We start from the raw sequence: 12,466 nt of genomic DNA, 5'->3' as shown, positions 1-12,466 counted from the left end.
GTTCAAATTTTCACCACCATTTGGAAATGTGGCACTGAAATCTGGTGCACAGTGAACAAAATCATACTGACGGCATGCATATTACTGACTTAGGCCCACTTTACTCAGTAACATTTTTGCTAGCATTAATGCTATGTAAATGCACCCAAAAATCTTGCAGCAGACAGTACTTTAAATGGAAGCATTTCATGTAACATTGCGATTGCGATGTATAATATATGCAGCACGAGAGGCACACCAAGTTACACCCTCAACTGTTAGTACATGATGTTTACAATTGAATCAACTAAATTATTCTTCCGTATGTGTATTGTATGCACTATAAAGTATGTATTAATATTTAAGCAGTGCCATTTTTTTTTAACATAACACCCTTTTATAGGAAACGTCATTCCTTTCAATTGAATAGTTATCTTTAACCTTTTGCCGCCCAAGGCCTTTTTCAGATGTAAGCCTCTATTGCCCGAGCTGATTTTGAGCAAAATGCAGAGTTTCAATTAAATGAGTGTAGATCGGAGGCTAATTGCCCTAGAGAGATGAGTGATATACTGTTGTATGCGGAATGAACCAGAGATTCAGACTATATGAATTTTTTGCAAATTCGGCGTATATGTGGCGGGGGGAGGGGGCTAACTCTCAAAATTCCAAAATTTCTGGAAAAAAAATTTGGTTCCCCCACCCTCCCCCCAAGAAAAAAGTACGTGACAGTGTCGACATGCACATGGAAATGATCGCTGACATGTAAGGAACACAAAAATATTTGCATTATTATCATATGACCAATGTAACTTGAGTTGTACCCCCAAAAGGAATTGTCGGCACACCACTGATTCAAGCTTCAAAATGCAGCGGTACCTTGAAATGACTATAGCTCAGAAACTAAATGCCCTAGAGATATGAAAGATATACCGTTGTACGCAGGATGAATCACAGATTCAGACGATATATAATTTATGCACATTCGGCGTACATATGGAGGGGGACAGGGGGGAAAATCCCCTCAAAAATACTTTTCTTAAAAAAAATGGTGTTTCCCCCCGCCTCGAAAAAAAAATGTCAAAATGCACAAAATGCAAAATTTATGCAAATTTGGTGTATATATGAAGGGGGAAGGGAGAAAACCCCCAAAAATTATTTTAAAACATTGTCACTTCACCCAAAAAATGTCCTCGCACTTGGGCACAAAACGACACCTACGCACAACATTCACGGACGAAAAGCTAGAACGTAGTAAAAAATGAGTGCCAATTCTTGCAGCTGCTTGAAATTCTATTTTTAGACAATGCTGGGTAACCCCTGTTGCCACTTTTGGACACTTGTGCTAAAAAAAACAAAGGTTTCCTTCAGTGCGCTTCGAAATTCCATTCTCACAACGCAGATTCAACAACCAGTCTTCCCCCTCCCCCTGCTTGCACCCTCACGGAAAACTTTCATTTTGACATCGGATACTGATAAACAAGCTTCCTTCGAATGCACTTAGCAGGGAGTGAAAAAGCATTGCTTTAGAACAACAAAGCCGGTCTTCCTTTGTCGGCAAAAAATTGACCTTGAAAAGAGACTCAAAAAAGAGGTCCCTTTCCCCGCCTTTCCCCCTCCATTTTCATGAGACAAAGAAAAATGCAAAAAAACATTTCTGTTAAATACATGTGTTAGGAACAATATAAAAAAGTCGAAATTCTAGCCAAAAATAGAAAAGTTATAACGTAAAAACTACGACCTTGACACAGCGTCTCAATCGAGACGCTTGGTTCCGTGAGGGTTACTTTTGGGTATCTCGTTCGAGACGCTTGGGCGGCAAAAGGTTAAAAATGTAATGTAATACGTTGTTTACATCTCACTCGGCCACCTTTACATCTGCACTTGTGACTTGGAGCTTGCTTTGATTGGTTATGCTACGAAGAATGCTACTGAAATAGGACCAATCCTATCCTTAAGAAATGCCATAAGATTTTTCAGTTTACACTGTAGCATTTTGGTCCTGGCACAAATGCTAAGGAAAATGCTTTCATCTAAAGCAGGCTTAAAACTCAAATAAAGTTTTGTTGGTTGTTGCTTCTGCACCAAATTTCCACCTGGTGATGAAAATTTGCACTATTTTTCCATCATTTGCTTCCCATGATCTCCGTAGCCTGTATGCCAAGTTCACTGCAATCGGATGCTTTGAACAGGCTCCAGAGGGCTCTGAATAGGGGAACATTAATTATGACCATCTGGTACGTACAAACCAGAAGTACAGATTTTTATGCAGCTGGCAAGTTCTTTTTAATTTATGTCTGCAAGATATTGGTAATGTTATTTAGAACTGGGTCTTTTTTTTCTTACAGATCTCAATGATCAAGTCTGGACCGGCGTTGACTCTTCACATTGAAAACAAGAAATGTGGCAGAGTCCTGGATGTTGACTTTGTTCCTGTACTGGAATTTAAATATCCTCAGTGGCCTTCTAAGCCTTTTGGACAGTTTACGGAGATCGGAAGGTTTTGCTCCAATAAAGTATATGAGGTACGAAAAGTAACAATTGAATACTGTTTTTACTTTGCTTTCGTGACCATGTTGACATCAGTCCAACCATCATGATGGCCCCTTCAAATGTAGGATGGATGTTGAACTGTGCTGACTGACCGTGCAAAAACATGTTAAACTTATTCCTTGTCCTGATATAATTATTGTAATGATGAATGACAATGAAATAATATGCTCGTTGAATCTTCATTATTCCTTGAATAACTGCATGTATGCAACCACATGATATATATATTTGTTCTTGCCACTAGCTGACCTCTGTGGCAGAATGGTAACACAACGGACTATGATGCCAAATGTTCCATATTTGAATCCCAGCCCGGACCTTTGTGGTTTTTGTGAGTTTCCTTCAATTTCATCATATCATCCTCATCTTCGCGATTAGCCAAAAGTAACAGAAAGGCAAAGTAAAGTACTCAGAATCAAATCAATTATTGTTGCCACTGGCATTTATTACGTTGTATATGAAACTAAAACATGGAACAATATGAGGTCAGTAGAGAGAGTTACAATGATGTGCACTTTCCATCAAGTTATGTATTTATCGTGCTACTACGCCAGGGGTCCCGGGTTCGAAACCTGCCCTGGGCATGGATTTTAGTGAGTGTCCATTCGTCAATTTCATCATGTCATCACTCATTCTCATCTTTGCAAATTAGCCAAAAGCAGCACAAAAAGCGAAGTAAAATAAAGCAAATCAATGTTATGTATTTATCACCATAATGCATGTGTTACTTATCACATTTGTTTCCTTTGTATTACGGAAAAACTACGTAAATTTTTATATCAAGATGATCAGAACTCCAGATCAGAGGAATGCCTTTTCCTACATTAGTAACGCAGTCTATTCAGATCATACTAAAATTTTGTTTCTCTTGGCAGGAAGAAAATAACTCATTGGAACTCTTTTGCATGGTTCCATACACACATCAGTGAATAGACTTCTAGCTTTGCAACAAGGCCTGTCAGCAAAGTATTAACAAGGAAAGTTGCAGACTTCGTTGTCTTGTGAAAATTTGCTAGTGTTGTACAGCAAAACCTTGTATGAAAGATGCATGCTGTGTTTTATTTGCATATCTTCTGCCGCATATTATTTCTTGCACAATGTTTGAACTATACAATTACCATCAGTGTTCGATGGAGGACAGAATGGTGATATTTTGTAGATCTGCTATGTTGATATGTATTAATAATTGAGTGGTAGTTAGGAATATGATCTGTACCCCACAGATTGTAAAAATCTGCATATAAGTTTATTGTCAGGATGTCTACCAGTTTGGAAAATTTCTAAATCTGTGAAATTTACCTTTTTATGGAAGTCATCGAAATGTCAGGAAAATTTACTCTCTGGAAAGTGCACCTTTTTTATAGTAGTGCAGTGAAGAAATGAAGAGTAGGATGCAAGAATTGCCCTGATGATTTTATCTGGAAAATCCGAGAAGACAGGGGAACTTTGTTTTAATGAAATTGTAGACACCATGATTGTATATTTTTCTGTTCATTTAAGGGAGAATTCACACTGAAGAAACACGCAACATGCAACATGAAACACGTGTCGCTTGGAAGCCAACACTCAGTGATCAATGCAACCTTTCGAACCGAAGAGACACTGCAAGATGCACGTGTCGCATGTCGCTTACGTGCCTCTCGGACTGTGCCGTTTTCTCAATACCGTGCATCGTGTTGCTTCAGTTTGTTGTTCGCGCATGTGCAGCGAATGCTTCATTCCAACGAGCTGTATTTAGACTAGAAGAGAGCCCAACCGGCATTATGTTTGATCCTCTAATTTGTTGATATAATAAAGTATCGATATGTACAATGTTTTAACAATGTTTTAAGATTTAAACACAACGTTCATTTTGCTTTATCAAGTTTTTTGATGCAGTTATCTATCGGCTGTAATTTGCCTTCAACATCGTGAAAAGAGGCCGTGTTTTGGCCATATACCTGACTGCTTTCATTTGAAAAAGTCAGCTTATGGAGGCACTTTAGTCCAAACTATATTAGTTAACATGGTAAAGTACTCTAGTGCATTGTTTTTCAACCACCGGGCCGCAACCCGATACCGTGCCCTCGTATCAACTGTACTGATCAGTGAAAGGTTCTGCTGAAACTGGTTGACAACTAACAAAATCCCAATATCATATTTGAGTTGTGCGTTTTCGTTTTTTAAGTCCATTTTATGCACAAAAAGACTAATCAGAACTGGATCTACCTGGTGCCTCCCCGGTTATCGAACCCGGGATCACTTAATTACAAGGAGACGACGTTACCACTTTGTCTTCCATATTTTTATATTTGTCAACAAATATACACACGTAATCAAACTATTATTACTCTTATGATTATACTAGAATTTATTTATCAATATTTAATTTCATAGGTGCATGTTAATTCATGCATAAAATCTTCAATACTGTAAAGATTTACGAGGAAAATTCTTCGGCTAAGGGCATTGACTTAAAAAGAATACCGTGACATGGTTTCAAGAAGATTGAGAACTATTTCTGTAGTGTTTAGGTATTCGCTTTATTCAGGCTGAAAAGTCTAGCATATACAGTTTGATTTCAGTGCATATTATTTCTCAGTTTTCTCATGCACAACATGCCTCTCCCAAGTTTCAATAACTTGCACAAATTTTACAACGCAGTTTACATGTAACAATGTCTCTTGTTACGTTATTTTCGGGTGACTAATAAACTGATTAATGCAATTATATCGGTACCATCATGCAAACTGAGCAAAGAAACCAGTGTCGCTTGCCACGTGCTTCTTGTCTTCGGTGTGAAACACTCATGTCGTGTGTTGCATGTTGCGTGTTTCTTTGGTGTGAATTCTCCCTTAGATGTAGTAAATGAAAATCTGTAGTTGTAAGGATAATAAATGTACTTGGTTCACCAAGTGGATTGCCCAAAATGGCATGTAAACTTGAAACAGTGTTCGAAATTAAGAGTTGCAAAAATGAGACTGAAATTTTTAAGGGGATAAAGGTGAACAAATTTCATTATTATCATGATTTTTTTTATGTTTTAAGTCCACTTTATGCACAGTAAGGCTAATTGGGATAACCTAAAGTTTAAAGTGGGATCCGAACCATTGTGTGTCTCCACCGGGAGATCGAACCGGGGACCCCTAATGACGATGCTAATGAACAAACTTAAAATGCAGGAAAATGTAAAATTGGAGAACATAAAATTGGGGGATGGATGTAGGTGTGTTTTTGATGTTGATTTTTCATATTTACATTTTTATTATTTCAGTCGTGGTTCGTTGTTCCAAAGCCTAATATTGCGAGAGAGGAACAGTGTAGTGGAGATATATGTTGGAGAGTTGCATTTCCTGAACAAGAACAAAGCCTGATGCATCACAAGCAGAACTTGAAACCTGTAGTGCGACTCCTAAAGGTAAGGCCAAATCTTGTTTTATTTTTTATTTACCACAAATATGTTTGTAAATGCACAATTAATTAATTATAAAAATGTTGTATACTTTTAGTTTTGTAATTTACTTTTTTCAGAGAAGATTATGCTTGCATAGAAGTAACTGATTACTTCGTAGGTAGGGGTTTATAGTAAGAAGTGAAGATAGGCTTCCATAAGTTCTATTATCAGTAGTAGTTCCATTTTGGTACATCCCCATTATATTGTATAGATAGATACTTATTGTAGAATATAGTAAACAATTAAATTGCATTAGGTTCATAAGATAGAACAAGCCTGCCTCCATGACGGAGTGGTCACCATAATGCCTACAAAGTCAGAGGCCCCAGGGTTCAACCCTGGTTCACCATGGATGTATCATTGTGTTTGCTCACTCACCATTCCATCAGTCTATTATTACAAATAACCAAAATAGGAATGGAATTAAAATAGAACATGAAAGTTTTTTTTAAAAAATTTTGATTTGCTATTGATGGTTTTTAATTTTGTTCCATTACATAATTAATATTGTAAATTGTTTGAAAAGGAATAATAATTGGGTGATGGACACAGTTTTTAGTGGTTTTGATTCGATGTGAAATATTTTATGTCCTAATGCAGCTTACATACAAACACATGACTCTCTCTTACACTAATATATAATCATTCTGTTTAACTTTAACGTTTGGGGCCTCCCCAGTGGTGTAATTGTAACGCCGTCAGCTTGTAATCAAGGAGTATGTGGAGGCACATAGTGGCTCAGATCCCAACTTTAAACTGTAGCTTCTGTCCCGATTAGCCTTACTGTGAATAAAGTGGATTTAAGACACAAACTAAATCAATCAATTTCTGTTTAAGAGAAAAGTACTTTTTCATCTGTTGTGAATTATAATGGCGAGATGCCAAAATCAATAGGCAAATAAAATGATTTTTTTTGTAAAAAAAGGTAAAAAGGTAAAGTGCTCCCTGTGCTTAGTTTTTTTTTTTGTAAAAGTTAAACTGAATTATTATACTGTATATTAGTGTAAGAATAATTCATCCATATTTGTGCTATGAATTTAAATGAGACTCTATTCTCTATATTCTGTATATCATTCTGTAAATGATGTTTTCACAATTCTTCTCGCATGTTTCTCACAAAGTTTCTGTTTTATTTAATTTACAGTATCTGAGAGATAAACAAAACTGGCATGGTCTCTGCAGCTACTACATAAAGACGGTTGCTCTGTGGGCTGTGGTTGAAGAGAAAAGCAGCTTTTGGAAAGGACAGCTCAGCGAGACCTTCTTTGCGGTAAGTTTCACTAATGTAATATACATAATTGGTTTGGTTAATTTTACTTCGCATTTATGCCACTCTTGACTAATCACGAAGATTAGGATGAGTGATGTGGATGAAGGAACACTCACAATGAACACCCATTAGTTACAAAAGTTGAAATGACGATTGTATAAAAGCACAATTATGTTTGCAATATATTTCATGTATTTGAAAAATATAGAGGTTGGACTTGTTCCTTTTATGGCCCATTTGCAAGATTTCATACACTGAATACTGAACAGTTTTAGACATATCTATTTATTAATTTAAAAAAGAAATTTAAATACAGCACCTTGTAATTGGAATATACTAATGGTACATAACAAGATAATATAAGATACAACATGGGAAAGTGACCAGAAATTCTTACACAACTTCTGTGTAAAATGTTCTTGATTTTCAAAAATGGCTTGTGTATATGGAATTATGTGTACGTGGTGTGTAAATAAAGTAATGAGACTGATTTTTTTTACCTGTTTTATTCCAAGAACATTACAATGCAACATTGTCTCCTTCAATAATTGCCTTGGGAAGCCACATAGCGGGGGAGACTGTTCTTCCCCTCCTGATAGCAGTGCTGGAACGCAGATATTGTAATAGCCTTCAGCTGGTCGGTTACAGCCTTTTGAATAGTGTCCACGTTGTCAAACCGACGTCCCTTCAGGTGTGTTTTCAATCTCAGGAATAGGGGAAAATCCACAAGGACTCAAGTCGGGCGAATAAGGAGGCTGAGGAGCCGCAGGAATGTTGTTACTGGCCAAAAAAGTGTTTACTGAAATTGCTGTGTGGCAAGGTGCATTGTCGTGATGCAACACCCAGTTCAGTTTGATGTTTGGTCGCACATGCATGACCCATTTTTGCAGTCTTTCCAGAACCTCTCGGTAAAAGTGTTGATTAACCCCTTGGCCTGGAGGCACGAACTCTTTGTGAACGATTCCCTGGCTATCAAAGGAAGCAAATCAGCATGCTTTTGATCTTTGACTTGGTCATTCTTGCTTTTTTTTGGCCTTGGAGAGCTTGGAGTGTGCCATTCCATGCTCTGGCGCTTGGTTTCCGGGTCGTATTGGAACACCCAAGTGTCTACACCCATAATGACACGTTCCAGAAAATCGGGATCATTTGCAATCTCATCCAAAAAATCACGCACCTGTCCCTCCTCATGTCCTTTTGCTCCTGTGTGAGGTTTCTTGGAACCAGTTTGGAGCTGATTTTTCACATCCTCAATTCATTGGTCAACAGCTGATGAACGGTGGTGAGTCACAAATTCAACTCTGCCACGATCATTCTGACTGTCAACCGATGATCGGCACGCACAAGCTCCCGGACTCTGTCGACATTTGCATAAGTTCTTGCAACCGAAGGTCATCCACTTCAAGGTTCATCTGCAATTGACTCTCTTCCTTCTGCAAATGCCTTAAACCAATGAAACACCTGGGCCCTTGACAAAACACTGTCCCCGTAGGCCTGTTGCAGTTTTGCAAAAGTTTCCGTTGCACCGTGTCCAAGTCTGAAGCAAAACTTGATCGCATACCATCACTCATTGTCCGAACGCACAAGCAAAACCTGCTTCACTAAAACAATTGCTACGGACAACCAACGAGACGCTAGCAAGTTCCAACTTGCACTGATCTTGTATCACATGTTCATCCACCTCCCTTCCAAGTCCCACGTCACCAGCATCGCCGGTTCGTGCGCAGTGTTGCCAGTCTCCTTACTTTATTTACACACCACATATATGGGATTCTATGATGAACAATGACAAGGTAAAACTTTAGAATATAATTTAGGCTAGCTAGTTACGGTGGCTCATGCGAAGAAACGAGTGTATCTGATGTTGCAGGTGGCTATCCTAAGTTACGACCACATGTGCTTCACGATTTTATGTAAATCTCTGGGAGAAAAAAATAAGGGAACATTGGAAAACATCACTTGTAAAATCTTATTACTTTCAAGTACCCAATTTACTGTCTTTTATACAGATGGGTCCAAGTGACTCAAATCATTTGGTTGTGACCTTCCAAATTTCTGGTTACTCTATACATGCTGCCTGTTCCATTTACATGGCAGAACTGTATGCAATCCTTGGACATCTATGCTCTATTTGGTTCCTGGTCACATGACCATCAAGGGGAACAAAGCAGCCGATGTTGCCACCAAGTCTGCCAATTCAGGCAATGTTCTTGTACACCTTCTGCCAGCCAGGGGACTGCGGAATATGTTTTGTTGCTCCCTTTTTGACACTTGCCAGTAAGAGTGGGATGAGGTAAAGGGGAGCAAGCTTTGCACTATCAAGTATCAAGCCCACCATTGGTGCATGATGTTCATCATGCACCTGTCGGAAAGAGGTCATTTTAACTTGACTACGAATTGGACACAGCCATCTCACCCATGGTCTTATGCTGCGAGGGCTGGACCCTACAATGTATTGTATATATACTGCTATTTTAAGTCTTGACATTCTTATCGAATGTGCCGATTTTACTTTCCTCAGACAAAGTATTAATCTTACCAACAGTTTATCATCCATGTTGGGAGATTATGGTTCTTTAACAAATGTTTTTATGCATAGCTTTTTGAGAAGAGTGGGCCTCTTGCACTGTTTCTGAATCTATTCTTACCTTTTTAATTTATTACAACGTTTGACTTAATCTTTCTCAAGGGGCTCTTTACTTGCATTTTTTAAATTTAAGGTAAGGGTTTTAGATAAAGAGGATTTCTCATCATACCTTTTGAAGAGTGCAAAATGTCCACATGTGCCGATGCATTCAAAAATTTTAATTCATTCATTCATTCAATCAGCATGAGAGTAGAATGTGCACTTTCTGCATATTTCAGTGTACACCTTTGCTTTTTGGGCTTCCCAGATAACGTAGTGGTAACGTCATTGCCTTGTAATCAAGGGATTCCAGTGGAGGCGTAGTGGTTTGAGACTGTAGGTCCAGTCCCAGTTAACTTATTTGTGTGTAAAGTGGACTTAAGACGACAACAATTAAAAAATAACAACTACAAAACAGCAACCTTTGCTTTTTAAGTACAGATTTCCACCAAAAACATTTAGACTTTCAGAAGGAGGTGATGGTGGAGGATAACTTTATTGAATCATTCTGTTTTGTTTTTCTGCATGGTATTGTTTTGGTATTCTAGAATAATTTTTTAATTGTTTTGCAAAGCCAACAAAACTATCTGCATATATCTTGAAAATATATTTGCTTCCTTCCAGTTAGAAACTATATTTATCTTGCAGTTACTGAGAAGAATGCACAACATGGTTTTGGATGGTAGAATACCATTCTTCTGGGATAAACGGTGCAATTTATTGGAAAAAATGTCAGATGGAGAAATGGTTAGCATAGCGTTTAGGTTGCAGAAGATTATTACTGATATACAAAATGGAAATGACATTTTTATATATTTTAAAGATGAGAAACAATAGTGACATGTTTTTATATATAGTGTGTGCAGGTTTGAAAAGAGGGAAAAAATTTTTGTATACAATAAACCCAATATTTTATTTCAATATATTAAAGAAATTTTATTTCATAATATCTATAAGTATAGTGGAATCTCTATTTTACAATCTCACATTATCTATTCAAAATTTTATAAAATTTTTCTGGATTTTCATTTTACCACACTTTGTGTCATGGTCCCCTAAAAACGTAAAATCGAAATTCTACTATGACTGCGGTCAAGTGAAATTGAAGAAAATCTTGAAAGCACCATATATGTATGTGGGTGTGCTTAATATGCCTATTGGATGCATACTTGTATTTGTAGGATAATTATTGCATTTGCCTTATCAAACTTTTAAATTTCGAGTAATTTGATTTCTCTAATGTCAGTTGAAGACAGTTGGTAGTATACTTATTTTATTTAATTCAGTTATTTTCTTAGATTCTCTCCAATTTTTTTCATCTGGCCGAAGTTCACCATAAAGAAACTTTTTGTGATAATTTTTATAGTTTTAAATATTTCCCAATATCTATCCAGTTCAGACTAACTGTATTATTTACATGTAGTGACAACGTTTTATAAGGCAAACCTGGAACTAGTTTCAAGCATGTTATGTATAATGAATCAGGTTGTTTACTGTGATACAGCTAGCTCTGTGTATTATAATAATATTGTTTTGTCTTATTTAGTTTAGAATAGAGTTGCAAAAAAAAAAAAAAATCTTTTTTGAATGGACGGTTTGTTTCAGGAAAAAACAGGAAATTTTGGCTTTTTACCAATGACAGCTAACCTATTTCACTTGGAGTTACTGTTATGAGTTTACAGGTTTGTAGTGACATATTTTACATCTAACTAAAAAAAAATTACATCATGTAACAGCCAAAAGACACGATACTGGCCAATCCCAGTGAACACACATTGCATACTGGTTAAGATAGAATTTTAACCTTAGGGAACCAAGATGTTGGGACCTTTGTAGACCCACCACCTGAATTTTTTAGATTTTTCAACTGTTTGAAAATAATAAATTACATTGTTTCCTTGGATGTTCCAAATATTTCTCTACTTTTGTTCATAAAAACATAAATGTAATGTAATTAGGAGGCAAAATGCAATTGGTGGGCATATCAGGCGCCATCTTTGAATGGGTCTCATTAGAGACATTCATGCCAGTGACAGTGTATAATTGGTTGGTAATGATTGTCATTATTATATTTAATAAACAAATACACTTCCGCAAACTAAAAAGCATTAATAAAAATTATTATGGATTTTGTGAGTTTTAGTGAATTATAAAATATAGCGTATGTGAGACACATGTAACATAGTTGGTTATTATTTTTTATTAATGATAGTAATTTTTGTAATTATGTATTATAATTAATAAATAACTGCTTATGTAATCAGCAAAAGCAGCAGTGATTGGATAATAAATTGTTTTTGAATTTTAGTGATAAAAAAAAAGTGAGGGCCTGTGAGTCACCCTCCGGTATGTAAGTTTCTCGTACGGCACGGGTAAGCTAGGGTTAAAACTGAACGTGTAGTCCTGATGAGCACATCTGACCATGAAATGGACTTAAAACAAGCTTCTACATGTTTGTGTCTTAATTTAAATGTTGGATGTAAAAAGATATGAAACAAATGTTAATATCAAAATATTCGATGTTTCGGGACAATTAAAAATCTTTATTGTTCACAACACATGCAGAAGTATACGTATTACGTGAATGTGTGTGTATATCCTGTTTAACGGA

The 12,466-nt window shown here is 36.7% G+C and overlaps 1 protein-coding gene across 3 annotated transcripts in view; it reads left to right on the top strand.

The window, feature by feature from the left end:
* The window catches only part of LOC145987641 (cyclic GMP-AMP synthase-like receptor), a 30,128-nt gene extending 18,012 nt beyond the window's left edge, over window positions 1-12,116 (top strand). For 2 of the 3 annotated variants that reach the window (XM_083122108.1, XM_083122110.1), the window contains exons 6-9: window positions 2,325-2,501; window positions 5,783-5,926; window positions 7,107-7,232; window positions 10,504-12,113. In XM_083122108.1, the coding sequence (XP_082978234.1) occupies window positions 2,325-2,501; window positions 5,783-5,926; window positions 7,107-7,232; window positions 10,504-10,692 (636 nt within the window). In that variant the 3' untranslated portion in view covers window positions 10,693-12,113. Of the gene's footprint in view, window positions 1-2,324; window positions 2,502-5,782; window positions 5,927-7,106; window positions 7,233-10,503 lie in introns of all 3 variants that reach the window. The other variant, XM_083122111.1, reaches the window with a different exon arrangement.
* Window positions 12,117-12,466: the final 350 nt, after the last annotated feature.

This window comes from Lepisma saccharinum, chromosome 5, assembly GCF_977018435.1.
Source record: "Lepisma saccharinum chromosome 5, izLepSacc3.1, whole genome shotgun sequence".
NCBI classification, from domain to species: Eukaryota; Metazoa; Arthropoda; class Insecta; order Zygentoma; family Lepismatidae; genus Lepisma; species Lepisma saccharinum.
Note: the sequence above shows the minus strand (reverse complement) of the source record. Positions and strands in the feature narration are given on the sequence as shown.